This window comes from Poromitra crassiceps, assembly GCF_964638095.1.
Source record: "Poromitra crassiceps genome assembly, chromosome: 2".
NCBI lineage: Eukaryota > Metazoa > Chordata > Actinopteri > Beryciformes > Melamphaidae > Poromitra > Poromitra crassiceps.
The window spans coordinates 97,901,084-97,924,768 of record NC_139624.1 but is presented as its reverse complement, the minus strand read 5'-3'; the positions used below and the strand labels follow the sequence as shown (position 1 = coordinate 97,924,768).

The window sequence follows — 23,685 nt, the reverse complement described above, 5'->3', positions numbered from 1 at the left end:
CAAATCTTACTTGTGATTTTTTAAAATTCATATACCGTACATCCCTAGATTATGTTTTTATATGATAGACCTTGATGACTGGTAGCTTATTAGTGCTTATCCCCTCTTAAATTATGGACTGCTGTCGTTCAAAACTAGGAAAGTGCCCTCCCTGGAAATCATCTTTCTTTCATTATCCGTTGCCTAGGGTGTGTCTGGACTACTGTTAATATTACATAGATACGTATAGGCAAACTATCCTATGATATTGTACATACTATACTATACTATACTATACTAGATATACTATGCTTGTCTACTAAAGTGGCACATTTCTCAGTCAAAAACAGAGTAAATTGACACGTTTCTCAGTCAAAAATAGTTTTATTTGTGTTACATTATATGAACAGCCACATTCAAAATGTTTCCAGTCTTTCAGGACAATATTAGGACAATCTACCCTTCCTGAGACACCATGCCACCCACGAGAGCAACACCATCATCGTCATTCACATCTGAGTGTGCTGGTTGGCACATTTTTGTAGTTTGCACAGGTTTGTGCACTTCAGACCATTATTGAGACCTGTGGTTTGCACGACCTCACACACTTGCAGGAGAGCAACTGCAAAACGGTCTGGTGCTGGGGAACCGCACATCCACTGGATTTCAAGCTGCCCCTCATCGTCTGTGGTCCACCCATGGTCCTTGGGGCTTGGTACAGATGGCTGGGTTTGAAGAGACCGTCTAGAGATTGCAGTCTGATCTTTTGCATGAATGGAATGCATTAATAGCCAATCCTCAAATGGTGGAAGCTGGCTGGACTCGACCTCCCCACGTCTGGTGCAGAAAAGTTGGTATCGGAGGAGGTTGACATCTGTAATGTGTGTGGAGGGTACATATTAGGCATGGGTCGATTTCCGGTTTTACCGGTTCGGTTCGGTGTACGAGCCCAAACCGGTTTGATCACGTGCGAACCGAAAAAACCTATTTATTTTTTATTTTTTTTGCCAGTCCATTCTGATTGCACTATTGTTCGTATTAGCCTCTTCTCAAGTTGCACTAGTATGCAAAAGTCTTATTTTGTTTATTATGTTGATGTTTGAAGAAAAGTTAAGCTGAATAGTTATGAGAAATAAATACAGGGTGTGTTTGTTACACAGGTGTCCTGCTTCTTTTTATTCAGTATCATTGCTGGTTGACAATACCAGCTTAGAGGTGTATTATCGCTATCAGCTGGACTGAAGTTGCACTACAGACAGTTATGGGCCACACTCGGGAGCCCTGCTTAAAAAAAAAAAAATAATAATAATAATAATAATTACAAAAAAAAATCGGTATACCGGTTCGATCCGGTTTAGACGGCAATATCGAACCGGTTTTAAAATTTTCAAACCGACCCAGCCCTAGTACATATACATAATACATGTGGCACATGAACTCTGATGAAGACACAGTAGTGTCGAAACGTTAGTTCAATAAAAAAACTTTATTATACACTTGATCTGTGTGCTCCAGTACCTGTTGGATTACATCCAATCAGCTATATTACATGTGGCACATGATTTCCAGCAGCTTCTTGAAGAGCTCATTAGAGACATCCCAAGCACGGCCGAGCTCAAGGAAGGCTTCTTGATATGTCCTGTCTGTTCAGGGTGCCCACTTTTCCGTGTCCTGCAAATACGCTGACAGTGTTGCAGCCAGTGAACGTGTGCATGCCAATCAAGGCGCCAGCAATACTTTCGCCGTGTGATTTGCATAGTTTGGTGATGTCCTGGAACATTGTCTTGTTCTGTGTTCCACATTTTTGGTACATTGGGCATGGGATGTCCTTGCTCCAACCCAGAGTCAGTAGCAGGACATCTGTGTCTGCCATGATGATCATTGCCTTGAAGCCAGACTCTGCTACATGGAGAGCATGCATTAGCATGCAGGTGTCAGCTTCTTCCTGAGAGGATTTGAGCTGTGTTACCTCCTCCCATTGGTTCTTGTTGATTTTGAAGCAGACTACTTCACAGGTAACATATAAGGCCTTGTCTTGTAGTTTCTATCTGTGTTTGGGTCCTTTCCATTCCTCAAACAAGAATTTGATCAGACTGACTTTGCTGGCAGCGCTGTAGAGCAGTTTCCTCCACTGCTGGATGTTGTGGCTGGAATCATGCAGGTTGGCTACATCTGGCGGGGCAACAGTTGCAGTTGACAAGCTGACAAACTCATATTCATCTGGACTGAGTGGATTCACAAAGGAGTTTCCCATGATATCAACAATGGACTGTACTTTAAGGACCATAGGTGGACCACAGATGATGAGGGGCAGCTTGAAATTCAGTGGATGCACGGTTCCCCAGCACCAGGTGCCGTCTTGCAGTTGCTCTCCTGCAAGTGTGTGAGGTCGTGCAAACCACCAGAGTGCACATGTCTCAATAACGGTCTGAAATGCACAAACCTGTGCAAACTACAAACATGTGCCAACCAACACAGTGAAGAAGAGCTTCAAGATTCAAGATTCAAGATTTTTATTGTCACTCCATGGTACAAGTATCACGTGTGAAATTCTTGTGCTGTGGACTCCGTTTACAACATAGTGCAAATAGTACAAATATAACAAATATAACAGGGCATATGGGTGCAAAAACACAAGAGACACAACAAGCATAAGGCAGTATAGTGATAAGACAAGTCAGAGACAGTGGCATATTCACTGCACATAGGTGCACGTGTCGGGTGCATACTTTAGACGTGCTTAAACATTTTAAATTCTGCGTATTTGACATACAGGTGCAAATAACATATTCCTTATTAAACATACAATTAAACTCGGCATTTTAAATTCGGCGTATTTGACATACAGGTGCAAATAGCATATTCCTTATTAAACATACAATTAAACGTTAGACATACGTAATGGTAGCAGCTACAGTACGGTACAGTGCGGCTACTACACTATTTGTGTATGTTAAGGAGTCTCGTGGCCTGCGGGAAGAAACTGTTCCTCAAGCGATTTGTGCGTGCTTTCGGAACCCTGTATCTTCTCCCTGAGGGTAGCAGGGAGAACAGGCTGTTGTGGGGATGGTTTGTGTCTTTGATGATCTTCAGGGACCTCCTGAGGCACCGCTGTTTATACAGTTCATGCAGATCTGGCAACTCACATTCTGTTACGTGCTGTGCCGCGCGTCTCACTCTCCGTAGCGCCCTGCGGTCCATGGTGGTACAGTTCCCGTACCAGGTGGTGAAGCCGCCAGTCAGCAGGCTTTCAATGGTGCCTCTGTAGAAGTCCCTGAGGATTTCTTTCCTTAGCCCAAATTTCTTCAGGCGCTTGAGTCCGTGTATTCGCTGTTGGGCCTTTTTGACGACAGTGGCGGTGTGGCCGGCCCATGTCAGGTCCTGGTGGATATTGACTCCCAGGTACTTGAAGCTGTCCACCCTTTCCACCACTGTGCCGTTGATGGTGATTGGGGGGTGTGCGCCCCCCCCCCTCCTGTAGTCTACAATGATCTCCTTGGTCTTGGAGACGTTCAGAGAGAGGTGGTTGTCCTGGCACCATTGTTCCAGGGCCCCCACCTCCTCTCTGTAGGCCGTCTCGTCGCTCCCCGAGATCAGCCCCACGACTGCTGTGTCGTCTGCAAACTTCACGATGGTGTTAGAGGTTTGAGTCGCCACGCAGTCGTGGGTGTAGAGGTCATACCAGAAGGGGCTGGAGACGCACCCCTGGGGCGCTCCTATGCTGATGGTCAGTGGGGAGGAGGTGAGGTTGCCCACCCTCACCACCTGGCGGCGGTCTGTCAGGAAATCCAGGATCCAGTCGCACATTGCTGTGTTAAGTCCCAGGTCCTTGAGCTTGCATACCAGCCTGGAGGGTACTATGGTGTTGAATGCTGAGCTGTAGTCCACGAACAGCATTCTTACGTAGGTGTCCTTCCCCTCCAGGTGGGACAGGGCGGTGTGGAGCACGTGTGCTACTGCATCCGCTGTGCTCCTGTTGGGCCGGTATGCGAATTGTAGCGGGTCGTGGTCCGGGGGGAGTGTGGGGCGGATCTTTGATATGACCAGCTTTTCAAAGCACTTGCTGGCTATTGGTGTGAGGGCTATTGGGCGCCAGTCGTTGAGGCTGGTCGCTTTCTGCTGCTTGGGAATGGGGATGATTGTCGCTGCTTTGAAGCAGGAGGGAACTCGTCGGAGGGAGAGAGACTGGTTGAAAATGTCTGTGTATACGCCTGCCAGCTGGTGGGCGCAGGCCTTGAGGACCCGCCCGGGGATGCCGTCCGGGCCGGCCGCCTTGCGAGGGTTGATACGCAGGAACGACCGGCGCACCTCTTGCTTGCTTGCTTGCTTGCTGCACAGCTGACAGACTCAGATGTGAATGACGATGATGGTGTTGCCCTCGTGGATGACATGGTCTCAGGAAGGGTAGATTGTCCTAATATTGTGTTGAAAGACTGGAAACATTTTGAATGTAGCTGTACATATACCGTAACACAAATAAAACAATTTCTGACTGAAAAGCGTGCCAATTTACCCTCTTTTTGACTGGGAAATGTGCCAATTTAGTAGACAATTAAGTATAGCATACTGTATATATCTATCTAGTATAGTATAGTATGGTATGGTATGTATAGTATCATAGGATAGCATGCCTATATCTAGACATGTAATATTAACAGTTAGTAGTCCAGACACCCCAGGGAGAGGATATAATGAAAGAAAGATGATTTCCCATAATTCCCATAAGTCCATAATTTAAGAGGGGTGGTTAAGCACTAATAAGCTACCATGGTCATAGGAATTTAAAAAAATCACAAGTAGAATTTCTGCACCCGGATGGTACCGATATCTTACATTTTGGGTTCTGGCCCATTTCCCTCGAGAAGGCATTCTTCTACCAAATTCAAAGGGCAAAATTCACCCCTCACGATGGGATAGTATGGGTTCATTATACCTTTTCTGAATCCTTATAGTCCTATATGAGTATTCCAGTGTTTGTTGTTTGTGTCTCTGATGTTCCTAGATGCCACAGTGCTGAAATAAAGACTATAATTTAGGCGAAAACTGTGGAAAAATGAATGTCACTGACACTTTGAAGAGCCCATGTGAGCTCTTTATTTGTCAGACAGACTCACAACTGAGCTCAAATGAAAGCTAAGAAGCTACCCTTTCAAATGTTGTCAAACATGTTCTCATAGAACATGGTTAAAGGTCCTGAGCCTAAAATAGGTTATGGATCAGCACCTAGAATCAAATTTATTGTAGGGGTTTGCCAACTTCATGAGCCGATAACTGTGACAAAGCTGCCATTCTGCAAAGGCTATCATACTAAAATATCATCTATGGATATATACCTGTTCAAAAATCATGATTAGAATTTGTCCACTTGAGTGGTACCGATATGTGCAATTTTTGTGTTTGGCCCATGGACTAAATAGGGGAAAATAAGAAAATGTCCAATAAATATGAAAAGCTACTCCTGTGGAAAGGCTATCATATATTCATTTACTTATATTGACCCTATAAACAATTTAGTATAGGTAAAGTTTTGCCCACCCATATGGTACCGATATCTGGTCTGGCCCATGGACTATATGATGTTTTAAAGAATCAAATTGAATAGTATCAGCTTTATTTTATGCATTCAAACATACTTCCTGGAACATACTCCCCCGCACACACTATAGCTATGTGAGTTACAATAAGGCTATCAAGCATGTTGGACTTCCGTTGCCACCACTCTCTTTTTAAATCACTCTGAATTACACTAATGGTATTCAATCCTTTTTAAATTTGAAAGGGATATGCCACATTTTTTGTCCTATTTGCCATATTGCCGATAGTAAAAGAAGAATGTAGATGCCTTTTTCTTCACTGTGCGTACAAAGTGCGGGACAGCCCTCACTACTTAGCTACACTACTGTAGCTTAGCACTACAATGGCAGTCTATGGTACAGCTGCCTACCCCCGTTCAGTCGCCCAAATACATATTCCAACAGCGCCAGAAACACTCACATGTACATGTTGTGACTCGTGTACTCACCACGCCATCAAATAATAATACAAAGTTATGTGAAACTGTTATTTTCCAAGTAAATCCATAGCGAGAACTAACCAAGAGGGTTCCCTCTGTAACCAAAGTTACTTCCTCGTTTGCCTGAGGCGCATGTGCAGTGTGCAGTCATCAGTACAGCACATGCGCCTCGGGCAAACAAGAAAGTAAGTTTGGTTACAGAGGGAACCATCTTTGTTAGTTCTCGCTATGTATTTGCTTCGAAAATGACCGTTTACCGTAACTTTGGATTATTATTTGATGGCGTGGTGAGCTACACGAGTCACAACATGTACATGTGAGTGTTTCTGGTGCTGTTGGAATATGTATTTTGGGCGACTGAATGGGGGTAGGCAGCTGTACAGGTACCATACTGCCATTGTAGTGCTAAGCTACAGTAAGTAGGAGTGAGGGGTGTACCGCAATACCGCAGTTTGTACTGCACAGTGAAGATAAAGGCATCTACATTATACTTTTACTATGGGCAATATGGCAAATAGGCGAATCTCCAAAAATGTTGGCGTATCCCTTTAAGGCTTAATGCAAAACTCAAACCATGGCTCTGTGGAAAAAAGGGGGTGGCACGATTCAGCTGTGCTACTTTGGCTGCAGGACTATAAAAATATAAAAAGCAATTTAATTCACTCCAACAACGTGAAACAAGCCAGTGAAGCCACATTGCAATGTAGATCACAAACACTAAATCCAAACACACGTAGAATCCAAGCTTTCCCCCAACACCCATTCAGCAAACAGTGCTATTCCTGTCACCCATCTGTATCTGGCTCTCGTTGGGTCTTGTGATTAACTGGTGATGCGTAGTAAAACTACCTTCTAAATGTAATTAATGTGAGATTGGGGGCCGTCCCTGTGGCGCTATGGTCAGCGGAGGTTTTCCTAAACATGAGTCTTTATCCATAGACTGTATTTAATTGGCTACAGTGTGTGCTCTGTTTGTTTCATTGTTGCCTGTCTAGGCCAGCGTTATCAGTCCAAACACCTTGGGAAGGTCTGAGCCCATTTCACACCCTCTTTTGGACAGAGTCATTGAATTCTCTCTCTGTCTTGGCAGTGCAGCTGTATGTTTGGGAGACTTTTACCACTACCAGTACCGTGAAAAATGGGTGTTTGTATTGACTTTGGCCTGTATAGATTGGATAGCAAAATAAGGTTTGCATGTCCAGCCAAGTGGGTGAGATAGTTTGCGCTTATACTAACAACTGTCCAACAATGCATAGATTTATATTTTCCATATTGGCACCTTGTGTCAACTTGGGAAAACAGACTTTGGCTCTGGACTCATTCACTCAATTAAGAAAACCGCTGTGGCTGTAATTATCCTGTGAGTGTTATTCAATGGCTTTCTTTCAACTTTGGCCCAAATATCACAGATCCCCCCCCCCCCCAAACGTTTATTTAAGCAATATCACATGAGAGGGAGTGCTGTTGTTGGCTAATATTGGCACTGCTGTGATTCGGTCGCAGGCACGAGGCCGCAGGCCGAGTGCCGAAGATAATCACAGCAGTGCCAATATTAGACAACAACAGCACGACCTCGAGTGTGATATTGCTTTTATACAACAGTTCTATTTAACAAAGCTGATTAAAAAAATGACAAAAAGCTGAGAAAATATATGATTTCTGTATTTATTCCTCCGCCAACAAAAATAGTCCCCTCAGCTTTCTGCTTTGCTGAAAATGTAGCCTAATCAGCCTAATTAACTGCAGGCTGTCTACTTTACTACTGTCTACTCTACAGCTGTGAGGTGTTTTGTTGATTAGGGCAGCTGTGAAGCGGAGTGATCTACACACAGTGAAGCGCCAGTGCATTATCATGAAATAATGGCACTCGTAGGATCCCTCTTGTCCAATCAAATTGCTCGGCCGGAACTACCTGTTGTATAAGTAAGGGATAATGTATAGTGAGGCGGTGATTACGGGGGAAATAATGACCGACAGGTGAATGATTGAGCCCGACGCGCAGCGGAGGGCTTAATGATTCACCTGAAGGTCATTATTTCCCAGTAATCACCGCCTCAATATACATTATCCCGCTTAGAACACGGCCTACAACTAAATCATTCAATAATCTGACAAAAATAATTATTCAAATAGATTTTTTAATAGCGTTTTCAACGACAAAGCGGTTTCATTCGTAATTGGCACACAAGACACCACAGCTGCAACTGGTTGGCCTAATTAGTAGTGTCTGCTGACAAAAGGCTCTTATCAACTGATTAATCCAGGTGTGGCAGAGCAGCGGTCGGTTGTCGAGAAATAATGACCGGTGAATCTTGTTGATTGACCAATCAGAATCGAGTATTCAAGAGAGCCGTGTTCTAAAGGGCCGATAAACCGGTGACTTTCAAGCCCCCGTAAAGTATTGAGTCTGAAATGACATCAGCGTCACCAGACCCAAACATCTCTGCCCGCTTTAACCTTCATAGACTAGAGACTCAAGACATCCCCACCATCCCAAAGATCCTATTCCTGTGGTCGCCACGAGGCCCTGAAATTAGACTCATCCCTCATTCCCCCACTCTCTCCTAATGCTTATTAAAGAAGGATATTTTTCTCTTTTCCTTTAGCCAGAGCTATCTATAGATGCGCTGTTGATGAAAGGATGTAGCATTAGCACGTGTATGTTTTCTCTCTCTGCAGCTTACAGTATGTGACTGATAGCAGAGAAGGAAAAAGGCCTAGAGCCACTGATAAATTAGAAACTGGTCCACACATCCTTATCATCAAAGGACAACTAAGCTGGCCAGCGCAAATTCAGATTATGTTGAAATAGGAAAGTGTGTGTGCGTGTGTGTGTGTGTGTGTGTCTGTGTGTGTGTGTGTGTGTGTGTGTGTGTGCGTGTGCGTGCGCGTAAGTGCGTGCATGCATGGGTGTGTGCATGTGTGCCCTCATGCATGTGTTTGTGTGTGCATGGTAGCAGGTGATACTGGGCAGTAGATAGGGGCACACATCACTGTGTCTAGCCATTGAGATATCATTCTGTTGGCCCGCTATTTTCACCCCCCCCCCCCCTCCCTTTTTGTGGAGAGACCTGGCTTCTCTGCTCCTCTGTAGCTTCACAAAACAACAGGAGGCTCATTCCTTTGATTTTCACAGTGTCACCTGACACGGACTGGTGATTTGGGTAACAAGTAGGCCAAGGTCATTTTTCTTTCTTTCTTTCTTTTTTCAGATTATGATAGTGCAGATTGTAAGCTTTCAAATGATGTGTCATACACTGAAAATCGTTGAAGAAGATAATGCCTATTTTAATGTTTGTACTCCTTCAATTGTAAAGAAGGGAGTCCCGCACACCGTCCAAACTTGCAATTTAAGAGTTTATTCCGTGGCGTTTCGGTCACCGACCTTTTTCAAACAAAATTTTGGTCTTGATTTTGTTTGAAAAAGGTCGGTGACCGAAACGTCACGGAATAAACTCTTAAATTGCAAGTTTGGACGGTGTGCGGGACTCCCTTCTTTACAATTGATGGACATTTCTGTTCCTGTCCGACGCACCTGCCCGAAAAAGAGATGTGCGGAGCTCTCTTTCTAATGTTTGTACTCCTAAAAGCAACATTCAGAAAAAAAGTGAGTGAGCAAGCTTGGTTTGCCCTGAACAAGCTTAGTTCGCTAACAAATTATTAAACAAAGTATTTAGTGATCCTAAACTAAAACTGTTTTGTTATATTGAGTGCATTCTTCAACATCTAAACTTGCTTAATATTAAAAAGCCCCCCCCCCCCCCAAAAAAAAAACCTTTGATCTTGACTAGAAATATTGCGCGCTTCGCGCACTCATTTGTAGCGCTTCCCATGCTCGCCTGTTGCTCAACATCTGAGCAACTGTGCGCACGCACGCCTGCGCCTTATTATAGTAGTGAGATGTGTGTGATTTCACGGTTGCCTACTTGTTACCCCTGGTTATCACTAGACCCTGTCACTGATTCTCTGCTGCTCTGTGCTGTAGCTGCAGGGCTGATGGCTGCTTCACAAAACAACAGCAGGCTCATTCCTTTGATTTTCACTCTCATTTCACCCACAGTATGTATGTATGCCTGCCTACATATATATATATATACACACACAGTATACATATACACATATATACATGTATATATATACTATATATATATATATATATATATATATATATATATAATATATGTACCGTAAATTCCGGACTATAAGGCGCACCGGTGTATAAGCCGCACCTTCAAAGTTGACTATTTTTTTCTTATATAAGCCGCACCGGACTATAAGCCGCGGGTGTTTTAATGGTATTTTTTTTTTTTTTTTTTTTTTTTTATTGTGTTTTAATACGTTAACTGCCAACGACGTATTGATACGTCAAGCAGAATCCAACCGTTGACTGCCAGCGACGTATTGATACGTCAAAAAAATCGTTTTTTTTTTTTTGACGGTGGGGCGTTGATCAATCCCTTTTACGTCTCCTATACAATTATTGGAGGTATTGAATGTGTATAATCTATTTTACCGACCCACTAAGTGTTGACAGTGCTCCCCCAGACGAGCGAAATCAAAGAAAAAACTGCCGCGGGAGCAAGCCATTCAAGGAAATGGCGAGGCGATTTTACAGTAATCCAGACTTGTCTTGCCCGAGAGCGGCCGTGCAGGCAGCAGCACACAGAGAGCGGAGAGCGATTTGCAAAATAGATTATAGGTGAAACACACTTTGAAACACCTCAGAAAGGCCAGAATCAACATCTGCCCATCGCCCACGCATTCCCCGGCCCATCTTGACTCGCACAAGGAGCGTCCGCACGCAGGCAAGCAGGCAGGCAGGCACGCAGGCAGGCAGGCAGGCAGCAGCAACGCGCTTCTGACACGCCCGCTGTAGAGCCAGGAGGAAGGAGGAGAAGACACACGGAGGGAGGAGTTTGAATGAGAGGGGTGTTTCCTGCTGTTATGGAGGAAATTACTGTTCAAAACTATTGTTTAGAATGTCTGACGGTCTTACTGATGCCAAAAATGAATGGTTAAAGTGACTTTTCTATCGAATTTCACAAAAAGCCATTTATCTCTGAATAAATTTCCAGACGCTGAAACCATGCTGTACTCAACGGCTAATATCTACATAACTACTAACTCTACAAACTAACTCTTTTAGACAGAGAAAGCACACATTCTATTAGTACTTTTCTGAACTTTGTGTTCACAAAGTCCAACCAGAAAATTATGCTCGGCTCTTGTAAAATGAGCCAGAATCCTCAAAAAAAGGCCTGGCAGAAGCTACCTACAGTAAAAAAAAAACGGCTGGCAGTCAATGTGTTAATGTTTAATTACCATATGTAATGCTCCCATTTATTAACATTTCAACAAAACAACATAACACAACACCACTTGTGTTGTTATTTACAGTGCACACAGTGTCATACAGTGTCATACAGTGTCATACAGTGTGGTGAAAAGAGGGCAAGAGAGGAAATTAAAACAGAAGTGGCTTTATAGTTAGAAAGAGTGCTAAAAAAGAGAGATTTTTTTTTTTTTTTTTTTTTTTTTGAAAAAATCCATAGATAAGCCGCACCGTTATATAAGCCGCAGGGGCCAAAAAAGGCCAAAAAACGGGGAAAAAGGTGCGGCTTATAGTCCGGAATTTACGGTATATACATAGCCTCTGATGGGCCGTTATACCCCCCCTTCCCTGGCACCCCCATCTCTCTCTCGCCTGCACATATTAATAATTCTGCTCCGTTGTGAGGAAGCAACGCGCTGACGAATACCTTTCAGTGTCCTCTGGATCGCGTTGTTTTTCAGCATGGATTTCACTGAAAGATTAAAAAGTTGCGTTATGGAGGAATCGGGTTGAAGAAGAGCTAATGGGATGTAGAAAAAATGTATCATACTCTGACATCTTCTTCTCTATCCTTAGAAGGTTATCTATTAGTATGCATGGGTTTGGTTCCTGCATAGTGTTGGGAAGGACTTTGCATTGTGAAGTGCGTGGGTGTAAACATATGGTTCATGCATAGTGTTGGGAGGGGCTTTGCATTGTGAAGTGTGTGGGTGTAAACATACATCAAAGAGCCTAACCCAAATAGCCAAACACAGAGAGAAACAAGTGAGTGATATTTTCTTTCTGTGCCAGTCTTAAGTCTGTACCGTCTGTTCATCCATCCTCTCTCCAGCGGTGACACAATCTGATAGGTGTCAAAAAGAAGTTTTCTCCTCAACTTCTGATGTCTGTTCTCCCCCTCCTGTCAAAAGATGACACAATTTGACCGCCAAGGGTTAAGAGAATGAGATTATCTTATTACCTTATAGTGTCAATTCTTTAATCTGCTCAATTCAAGCCGCTAAGGATTACCAATCCATGAAGACGGGCCAGCTTGAATTAACGGCGACGTCCTTCAGATTCCACATGATCTTTCTTATTTTGAGTAGATATTGTTTGACATATCAGCGTTCATTTCCAAACTTTTAGGGCATTTCCATGACACAATAATGGTTGCGCTTCATTTCTCCAAAATCTAGACACTGAGGGCCCTATTCTCCCACAAGCCTTCGGCGCTAAAACGGGCCTTAAACGCAAAAAAACGTGCCTTGCGCCTGTTTTGGGACGATATCAATATGGCTTTAGGCTGCCAAATGCGCTTTAGGCCGAATGGGCGTGGCGCAGTCCCAGAATGGGCCAAAGTGGGCGTGTCGGCGCTAACTACCGGCGTAGTGCTATCTTCGCACCTGGCCTACATTTAGCGCTTTGCGCCTTTGAAAACCAGGCCTATTCAGTGCGCCAGTGCACTTGTGCCTCTCCCCTGTCACCCTTCTCTGTCTCTCTCTGAAACCAGGCCTATTCAGTGCGCCAGTGCTCTTCTGCCTCTGAGTCACCCTTCTCTCTCTCTCTCTGACTCCCTCGCTCAAACAGACACAACACATAGCAGCACCCAGCTTCCCATAGGAAATAGCAGTTGTAAGTTTACTGCCTGTGAATGTCCACTCCCAGCATGCAATTGGGTCCTCCATTTCGCTACTAAATAGCAACCAAATGAGCCGAAATAGATATAAAAGGTAGATCTAAAATAATGTGTAATGGTAAGACAACCTGCAATTGTCGAACATTTCAATATTGGACCAAATAAAACATCGAAATGAAACACCACCCTATGTGAAACATATATGTCCTCTTGAGCCTATATATACCCCTTGTGGGTTTAACGTGATTTAGATAAGTGACAGCGGAACGCGCTTCTGTGATGTGCTATACTGTGATGTCCGCTCCAATAACTTGGCCCTACTTGACATTTAGTTTTACAATAAAAACACATTTATGCAATGACTTTACATAATGTAGGGTATATTTATGTGCATCGATCATTCTACCTGCAGCAGGGGAGAGAAAACGATATCTTTCTGGACAAACTTTCACCAATCTAATAGGCTATATTTTTCTAGCTGATGCGTTTAGTACATTATTTTCACTTTGATCTTGCTATAGTGTAGTGTATTTACATGCTTGCAGTATTGAAACTGCAGTTAGATTGGTTTGAGAAGCATAATAATATGGAATAATAGCCTATAATGCAGTCAGACAGACAGACTGGATGAAGGGAGGGGGGGGGGCAGAGCGTTTGGCTTTCGTCTGGTTTTGCGGGATCACTGGAATTGGAGCTAAAAAGGCAAGCGTGCGATTCGTTTATTGCAGTTATCCAATGAGCATGACGGTGCATAATTTTACGCTTAAAAGGCGTGGTTGTAATGGTTGAGGCTGCGTCTAGCGCCAGCACGACGATATCAAGTGCGCTGGTCCACGCCCACTGATTTGAGCTGCGCCAGGCGTTCGGCCTAGAAACAGCGCCGATGCAACGATAGGGACCTGACTCTATAGTGAAGACTGAACGTTTAACTGAAATCAAAGCAGCAAAAGGTGAGTCATTATTCATAAGGCAGTAAACAGAAACAGCGGGAAGACAAATTATACTTCCGTATCTGTCATGTGGATCCACTGCGAAGGAAATGTGTCAGGCAAAGGTGTGAAAATTAATCACTGATATGAATATTATGTTAGTCACTCAGCAAGAATGTTGATCATCAAATTCTCATTTCCGTCTGAGTCAGACGGTCTGACTCTTAACTTTAACTGGAATAATAACCAAAAATAATCTTTAGCATTGCAAAAACAAAACACAGATTATGTGCAATCACATAGATTACATTTAATTAAAGACATTTCAACTGCAAATTAGCCCTCAAAAGTTTTTTTTAGAACATAATGTACACAGGGATATTTAAAATTTGAAATGAGCTATTTCAGTGAATTTCAATCGTTTGAACATTGCACTTATCCATTCCTTAGAAGATTTGGAGTAGTAATATGAAATACATGTGACATATTTTTATACACTGTTGAGGAAGTTTCAGTTCATTTTTGATATAGTGCATGGATTATACTTTTTGAAATGGCAGAGAGTGTAGAGAAGTGAGTGTGTTACTTTGCTTGTTTAAATCCCAGAGCAACTTAGCAAGTCTTGTCAGGGAAAGTGAATGAGAGATGCTTGGTTGCAAGTTGCCCGGCCTAGAGCAAGGCACACAAGCCCACAAATGCCTGCATACAGATGTTCCCTGTTTCCAAATACCCTATTGCCCCAAAAGTTCTATCGTGGTGGTCCAAAAGTTCTATCGTGGTGAGTTTTGGGTGGGCTGAGCATGCCCCCCCGGAAGAAAATTTTGTACAGTTTCAAGTAAAAATGGATCAAACTGGCGCACTTTGAGATCAAAATGAAGAGACTAGATATATGAAGAACTACACACATCAATATCTTCTTTACCGTTCTGTGGTTTTACAGCAATGAAAAAATAATTGTTTCCCTATATATACTATATATATTCTGCATACAGGTTACTATATGGTACAATTATGCTTGCATAAATAATACCAAAATCACTTCAGGGGAGTTTCAAGTAAAGTAACATTTTGCTTTGTAGGCAAAACAAAAGTAAAATTAAATCAAAAGGGAACTTCCTAACTTATTGGCTGGAATAATATTCCAACAAGATAATAATATACTGTAAGCACTAAAGCAGGAGTTTGCAGTCAACTAGTTGAAATTAATATGTGGCAGTATTTGTGGGGGTCAAAATCTATGTAGGGTGTACCACCACAAATAGATCAGTGTATGGGAAACACTGACTATTAAATTGTGTGACTAAAAAGACACCAATAAATCTGAGAAAATGTACTTTAATTTTGAACAACAGCACTACAACGGTGGCATTACAAATAATGTCTTAGACTGTTTTCAATAATGAAGACTACTTCACTAGTCAATGATTGTTTATCCATCCCATTCACTAATCCATGGTTCCTTTCCATTAATCTCTCTCTCCCCTGCAGCAACGCCCTCAGGTTACATCAGCCATTCATAAATATGCACGCCCTCTTTATCCCTGTCCAATCAATGTCTCCCACGCTTTCCCTCTCTTCGGCTGTTGCCAATCACCTAAATTAAGTTCTATTTAAGACTCTTGCAAGTTGTAACTCACCCTGTTTGTTCACCCATATAGCTGCTGTTCCTGTGTTGCTGCTGCTTCGCCCCTCCTCCTCCCCTGAACACCACCAATGTCATGACTCCAGTAGAACTCCCTATGGGGGTTCTCTATCCTATAAATCACTGACGTCCTCCTCTTGTCTCAGAGGAGCGTCATCATTCCATGGAGTCATTCGCCAAATCTAAGTGTTGTTTTATCATTAAAGTTTATCGTACTTTCCTTCTAGTCTCTCATGATTGAAATGGTATTATGAAATTATTGTGGGAAAAAACAAGAATGCCACTTTTTTCATGAACTTTAAGCAGAAAATTAAAAAATAGTTTTAAAGCAAAAATAAATAATAAATAAAGATCATTTTAACAGAAACTGCTACTAATGACCACCATGGATTTGGAGAGAATGTTTTTTTTTTTTTTTGGGTGGGCTGAGACTATTTTTGGGTGGGCTAAAGCCCACCCAATGGCAACATGGCCACATGGCCCTCTTCTACATGTTGAGGGAATTCTCAGACCTTTTTGGATTATGAAACCCTTTCCCATTGGACAAACTCAAAAATGCACTAAAACCAAGCCTGCTTTTCTTAAATCCTGTTGACAAACTTCCATACCTGTCAACACTGGGCTTTGAAAATAAGGGAGTTCTTTCCAGGACCCCCACCCGACCAGAATTTGTACATTATGAAAGTGATTTCCTCTTTCGATTCCAGAGATCTACCAACTAGAGTGTGGCATCTTTTTCCCCACCGTGACCAATACTAAACTCTACTCTAAACCTGGCAACTGCATGGTTGTTTCCAAATGTTCTTCTGGCCAGGAATGGCTAAATAGTCTCCCAAGTGTCTAAATATCTATATACTGTAGATATCCTGCCATCTGATCAGTCAGGGACTGACTGGGACAAGAAAATGGTCCTGGACTTTTTGAGCCAGACCGCCCCACATCCAGCCTGCAAATACAGACCGCCCCACATCCAGCCTGCAAATACAGACCGCCCCACATCCAGCCTGCAAATACAGACCGCCCCACATCCAGCCTGCAAATACAGACCGCCCCACATCCAGCCTGCAAATACAGACCGCCCCACATCCAGCCTGCAAATATTCCACTCCATTCATGAATACATGAATACAGCAAGACTTAGTGTCACTATATCATCTGACATCTCATCTGTTCTTGAGGGGTGGAGGCATAGCCACACTCACCGCTCTCTCTCTCTCTCTCTCTCTCTCTCTCTCTCTCTCTCTCTCTCTCTCTCTCTCTCTCTCTCTCTCTCTATAAAAAGGAAAATACAGGAAATTTAAGAGCAAAATTAGCAGACAGGAGCATGGTGCGAGAGGGGGTGAAAATATAGGAGCAACCCGTCAAAAACGGGAGCGTTGACAGGTCTGCAAAGTTGACATTTTATAGAGATACAAGACTTTCACCCGTCAGCAACGCTATATGTGCTCAGTCAGGCTTCCTGGATAATTAAAATGATGCTAAAGCATTCCCCAACAATGTAAAAAATCATTGTGACTTAAAGCGTCCTCATCATGCTCGATATAAACATCAAACAGCCGTTGAAAGAGGATGTGTAAAGTATATAGCTATTGGCACTAGTGAGCAGAGATGCTGCAGCATTGCACAGCATGGTGGGTGAAGCCACACACTAATCTTCTAATTGAAAGCAGCAGGCTCACATCTTTAGCAGGGTAACTCTGCAGTGAGCCAGATCAGGGTAACTCTGCAGTGAGCCAGATTGAGATGAGCAAAATGTACCTCGCAGTGATGAAATGATGGAACGATGGTATTAACAGATGATAACATGGAGTCCGTGATCAACTCTGTATGAAGGGGCATCATTAAAACCTTATATTTAAACTGAGTTCAAATGAAATTAAGAGGGGGGGGGGGATCCGACTTAAAGGGACAGTTCATACATATTTTCCCTCTTACCTGTAAGTGCTATTTGTCCATCTAGATCCTTCTCGAAATACAATGCAACTGGATGGCACTCGGCGTGTGGTGCACAAAGTGCAATTTCTTTTAAATAATAATAAATAAATAAAAATTAAAACTCAACGGCAATGTGTCTTTCCAGAAATCATAACCTGGTTACTCAAGATAATCCACAGACCTTGTCGTGAGCAGTTTATTGTAGAAACTATTTTCTTTCCATCGATCTTCACCCTAGCAGCAGAACTAGCAGCTGAGTAGGAAGAAAATAGTTCAAAAATGTTTTGATTATGGGGTGAAATGTCCCCTTTTAAAATACTGTGGCAACAAATAGATTCATATCGGTGTGTATTTCTGTGTCTCAGCAGTGAAGACCGACCAGCTTCAGACCATTAAACGGGAGCTGACTCAGATCAAGATGAAGATCGACTCCCTGCTGGGACGCCTGGAGAAGATCGAGAAGCAACAGAGAGCCGAGTCCGGTGAGTGGCAGACAGGGGAACCAGAGAGGCCACCCACTGCTGGGGGAGGGAAATGAAGAGTGCACGCTGGCCATCAGTCTTCCTGACGTTATGGGAGATAAGAGCAGCAGAGCTCTCTGTCATAAAAGCAGACAGGTGTCGGAACCACGCTGACTGCTTTATATGAGCTGTCTTTATAGACGCCAACACCAAGGGACAGTCTGATGGAGCAGTGAAGGTCATTTAGACACCTAACTCAGTAGAGTAGACTTTACGCGACAGCAGGTAGTAGTACTGTACTGTCAAAACAAGTTCAAGTTCTTTAGGAATTTAGAAGGTTTAGGAAGTTCAGATTTCATTTATACTTCACCTTTTACAGGGATCTGCCTGGCATGGCCATATGGTTTCCGCAATGCAGAAAAAACGGACAGAATCATGGAATTTGGTGATAAAAAAATTTAATAAAAAAGTATTGCAGAATTTTCCATAGTTTGGCTGAAATTAATAAAAGTAGACCTAATTATCCAAATCAAAAGTAGACCTAATTATTGTCATAACCTGATTTCATCATTGTAAAATAGGCATAGAGAAATAATGATGTTACTGATTGGGGTGTTCTGAGAGGTGGGTCGGTCTTGCGTGGGACTCTTACGTCACCTCACAACTTGGTTTTCACTTTGAGAACCATGTTGAAGAGAGCAAAGTCAGTCAAATAAAAAAGAAATTCGATCCTAAGCCTTAAATTAAAATTAAAATGGAAACAATGGAATTTGGAAACAAATAAATAAAGCCGAATTTGTACATAACAGCGTAAGATTTCAACATACAGGTAAGCTAGGTGCTACTGCTGGTTAGGCTCGTGATCCTGTGATCAACAATGCCATTCGAACGCCAAACAGCCGCATCGAGATCGCCTGAAAATGTGAGTCTCAGTCGTCTTCCAAGTTCCAAGCAAACTCCACTGTGGTAGTAGTGAGAAAATAATTCAACCTGATTACAGGAAACGACCCCAAAACACAAGGTTGTATGGGTATAAAGCTGCGTTCACACCGACCTATTAAAGTTTTTCGCTGGCGTCGAGTTTACATACAAAGTCAATGCAAACGAGCGATTGAGCGTATATTCACCCGGGAGAAAAATCGCTGGGCGTCCGAGCGGCAGAGACAGAGCGATAGGGAGAAAATACGCTCGTTCGCTCGAGATTAAATATCCCAACTCGAGCGAAAATACGCTGGCATCAGTCGCTCGCTGTTCAACGCTGATTGGCTGCCGTGTGAGAGCGAGTCAAGGATCCCACTGGCTTGGAACAAACCGCTGGTTTATTGTGTGGCAACAAACCGCATTGACAGCCTGACAGCTGACATGAAGTGAAGTCTGTCCTACCGGAATGGAGCTCGCATTAGGAGCACGCTGATAGGCTTTAGCTTGTAAACAATGACGGTGGCTCGTAGTGGACAAACAGCATGAGATTGCGTAACGTTATATCCCCCACATGTCCGTCATTTCGTGTGCCTGTTGATGAGCGATTTAAACAGAGCGACAGAGCGATTCCAAAGGGTTGAATCAAGCGACAGAGCGAAAAATAAATATCTCGGTGTGAACGCACCTTAAGGAGAAGGATGTTGACATCTAATAGCCTCATGCTTGGAAAGCCGAGTGTAACAAAATGAACTGAGTGCAAACCGCAGTCTGGACTGAGTGCAGACAAGTTACAGGGACTGGAATTGGATTTCTTTTTACTCTTCCCACCACCTAAATCCCAGTCCAATAAACAAGCTACATACGACTTTTGTCTGCAAGCCTCGGTGTAATTGAGCAGTGAGAACTTAAAAGAACCAAATAAAAGATCCAACAAAATAAACTGCTCTGGTACTGTAGCCTGATGTCAGACTGAATTGTCAACTTGTTACATACACTCCATTTCCTTCTTCAGTCTGACATTGCCCCCACTCTAAGCGATTTCCATTAGGGAAATAATCACCAAGGGGGATTCCATTTTCCCTAACCAATCACTAGAGACCAGCAACATTTCTGCCTGAATAGAATCCAGTGTGGGGAACGCAAAAAGAATCTCTTTGAATGAACTAGGAATCTTGTGCGCTACGCTTTTCCCCTTAACTCACCCTTGTCCTCTTCTCCCTACTTATACTCCCACCACTAATGCCTCCCACACACTAGAGGATAAAAGGCCCGATTTAATGCCCGATTCCCCTCGGGGGGGCGTGGCCCGATTCGAGGCTAGTCTCAACCGATTTTTTGTCAAAATAATTGTCAAGTGTCTGGTGTCAATAAATTATTGATTGAATCGGAGCCGGCCCGATCTCGAATCGGGCATATCAAACATGTTTGATATTTACGATGGCTGTCTCCCGACGGAACCCGCAATAGCCAATGAGAGCGAGCAGACCGGGACGCGTCGACGGTCATACCCGGATGTTAATGCAGCGCTACGAGTTGTGGCAACAGCAGTGCCATGTAGCTCCTCTCTCCGCAGCATCCTCACAGTTTAAAACAGGGTGGACAGCGGCCGATGGCTCTCCAAACATGTGCCGAGCGGAGCGGTTTGTTTGCTTCAAGGGAGTGGATATGCTGTAATATGAGCTCTCAGACAGGACGTTGTTTTATCTCATTTTGCGAGGGTGTCCGCGCTGCTTGAAGTGGACCCGCCGCTCGGTGCATGTTTGGAGAGCCATCTGCTGTTGTCTGTGTGAAGAAATTGCGGTTTTGTGGGATATAAACAGCCTACAGTCTAGTTGCTGGAATCGCTGTGAGTCGGTACTTCAAACGGCTGGTGTGTGGTCTCGCAGTCTGGCCGAATCGTCTAGTGTGTGCCTTCAGGCGATTTTAATGTTAAAATCTGATGAAATTGTCCTTATGTCTGTGGTCTCTCATGTTTTTAAAATCGGTTAAGATTTGAAAATCCTGTAGTGTGTAGGCAGCATTATATAGCCTCAGCCAGGAAGGACAATTGCTCAAGTGACACTACTGATTACATCACTGATGACATCACTTCCATCACAAATCCTGACTGACACCACTTAGCAAATTTTAACTAATAAAGAGAAGATGTCTTCAAAGTAGAGAGCTGTTCGGATTTCAAATAAGTAAGTAAGTAACTAAGTGGTACTTTTAATTGATTTAAAACAGCCTCAGCGTCTGTCTGTCGCCATTGGTATTAGGTGGTTCGATGCACAGTGTTAGCCCCGCCCATTGCGCTGTTTTTAGACGCCGATTGGCTAATCGTTAGTCCCCCTCAGCGCTCATTGGACACGTCGTTTTTTTTTCTTCCTCATCTTAGGAAATTGCTGTTGCATGTCACAATGCCAGATCAGAAGCAACCAGGTCTGGCCCCAGGCAAATGGTTCAACCCAAATAAAACAAACTCGTAGCTGTTCTCACCTCCTCCCTTCCTTTCCTCTGCCCTCCTCTCTCTCGCCTCCTCTCTTCCTTTCCTCTGCCCTCCTCTCTCTCAGAGGCTCAGAGAAAGTACGAGGACAACTGCGACTCCCTGCACGAGGAGTCTGTCTCGGAGACGGCAGAGAACTCCGGGGAGGAGGCAGGCGAGGGCGCGCTTGAGGTGGAGGCGGGAGAGATGACCGACGGAGGCGAGGACGACTACGGAGAGGAGGGCAGCCACCATCTGGTAAGAGAAGCGCTTTGACAGCACGGCTGATGGGGAGGGAGAGTGGGAGAGAGAGCGAGAGGCACTTTGGGAGATCTCAAGTGGGCAGACAAGTCCAAGTCCTCGCCTTCTCAAAGATAATTTTCTAGAATTATTCATGGCCTCAGATCAGAGAGAGTGGGGTTTCATATGAGTGAACGGTGAGGGCGCCCGCACTGACAATTCCTCCCTGATGACCCTAGTTGAAGGAGTGGAGGCAGGTCACCCACACGCAGACACAAGCACAGACACGTCCGTGCATACACACACGAACATGCACACACACATGCGCACACGCACACGCACACACACACACACACACACACACACACACACACACACACACACACACACACACACACGTACTCTACAGACTTACAAATGGCAATTAAAGCAGAGAGCTGAAGAGAGTGTGAGACGAGAGCTGTATGAACCAGTGTGGGTGTGACAGTGAGTGTTAGAGATGACATTGGTTGGCTGAGGAATAAGCCAGTTCTCAGGTCACATCAGAAGTAGGAGAATAGAACAACCAACAAATGTTGAATGGGAGAGAATATTTAAAGAATAATCATAATGGTTAAAGAAAATGTCTCAGGCATAAGAATGATGATGAAACCACAGAGCAAGTATTGCCACAATAACAGATTTTCAAGATTCATTCACACCACAGCACAAATGCTTCATAACCACTGAGAAAGCTTGGAAATCTTGTTTAAAAATGTGTATTTATTTATTTATGTTTTATGCTACATGGGAAATAAATTGGGCTGCTGCAACAAAAGCAGAGGTGAAACCACTAAAAAGTCTAGAAATATTAAATGGATTGACGTTCGATGAAAGTGTTCTAGGCAAAAACAACATGTTCCTATTTCAACAAATGTGAGTTTTAATTGAAAAACTGCAGTTTTCACCCATTTCGTAGTTGGAATATAAAATAATTAAATGTTAATCGGGCAGTTTAAACCAAAAAAATCGAATTACGTCTTTACACAGTACTGGTCAAATATCTTAATAACTATGACATAACATTTGTGTTAGATGATGTCATAACTACGGTTACGATGAAATGTCGAGAGTGATGATGTCATACTTCGGATGGTGCCTCAGTGATGATGTCATATTTCTGATGATGTCATTTGTAGAGCGGCGACTTGTTCTGGCACTGATGATGTCACTCATTGATGGTCCCACTGATGACATCATATCTCACTGATGATGTCATTTTGTAGAGTGATGTCATGTTCTTGTGAACTATAAATGCGATCGCTGCGAGTTTTCCGCTGTCGTTCATAGATTCATCTTACGGCAAACCTTCTGCAACAGTTCTCAGTTTTGAACCCTGCAGATTCAGCTTCCCAAGTGCCCAGCGTTCCCAGTTTACCAAGTGTTCCAAGACCTCTCTACACGTAAACTCACTTGTCCCTCAGCTTAACAATTAGCTTCTTAGTTCTTAGTTTCTTCATGTCCGTTTTTTCAAGTTCACGCGGTATAATCAAAGGAATGTTCCTGTTTCATCTGGGTTCAGCTGCGGTTCAATGTGACTATGCTGCCTGAGGCCATGCTTTCCCTATTATCTGATATTTATTAGCCATTAAACAGGTGATCGTGGGCATGCCACCCTTGATGTAAGTTTTGTCTCCTCGCTAATGGAAGATATTATTTTTCAGAGACAGGGTGGAAGAGATGTACAGTATTTGTTTCCTGAAGGTCATATTGATCAGAGATGGTGATCATGTACCACAGAGACGCTTCTGTTGTTGAGCATATATCTGCAAGACCTTTAAAAAAGAAAAAAGATCAAACATTTTGGAAAGACCGTATCACATCCATAATTTAAACTCTCTGTGCTCTCACTTTCAGATAGAGAACCACGTATCGGATATTGACAACTGAGATCAGGTAAGAGCTTGGGATGTCTATTTAACCAAAGTGACACAGTGTCTGTGTGGTTGTTCCGACATGGTCCTGGAAGGTCTTAGGCTCCTCTCAGGCCTCGTTAAAGGCACAGCCGCTGAACCGCATCAGAAGCTTCCCCAAACATTCGTTAATCATCTCCTAAATCATAAGCTCGGTGACATTTGGAAGGCCAGCGCCACTGAAGGGCAGCTAATGCCG

At 43.4% G+C, this 23,685-nt stretch overlaps 1 protein-coding gene across 1 annotated transcript in view; it reads left to right on the top strand.

Annotated features, from left to right (window-relative positions):
- ralyl (RALY RNA binding protein like) overlaps positions 1-23,463 on the top strand; it is a gene marked incomplete at both ends in the record, with an annotated part of 91,685 nt that extends 68,222 nt beyond the window's left edge. Inside the window, 3 exons of the mRNA XM_083632340.1 lie at positions 17,817-17,930; positions 21,383-21,552; positions 23,431-23,463. Coding sequence (XP_083488466.1) covers positions 17,817-17,930; positions 21,383-21,552; positions 23,431-23,463 — 317 coding nt within the window. The remainder of the gene's footprint in view (positions 1-17,816; positions 17,931-21,382; positions 21,553-23,430) is intronic.
- Between the last annotated feature and the right edge of the window lie 222 nt (positions 23,464-23,685).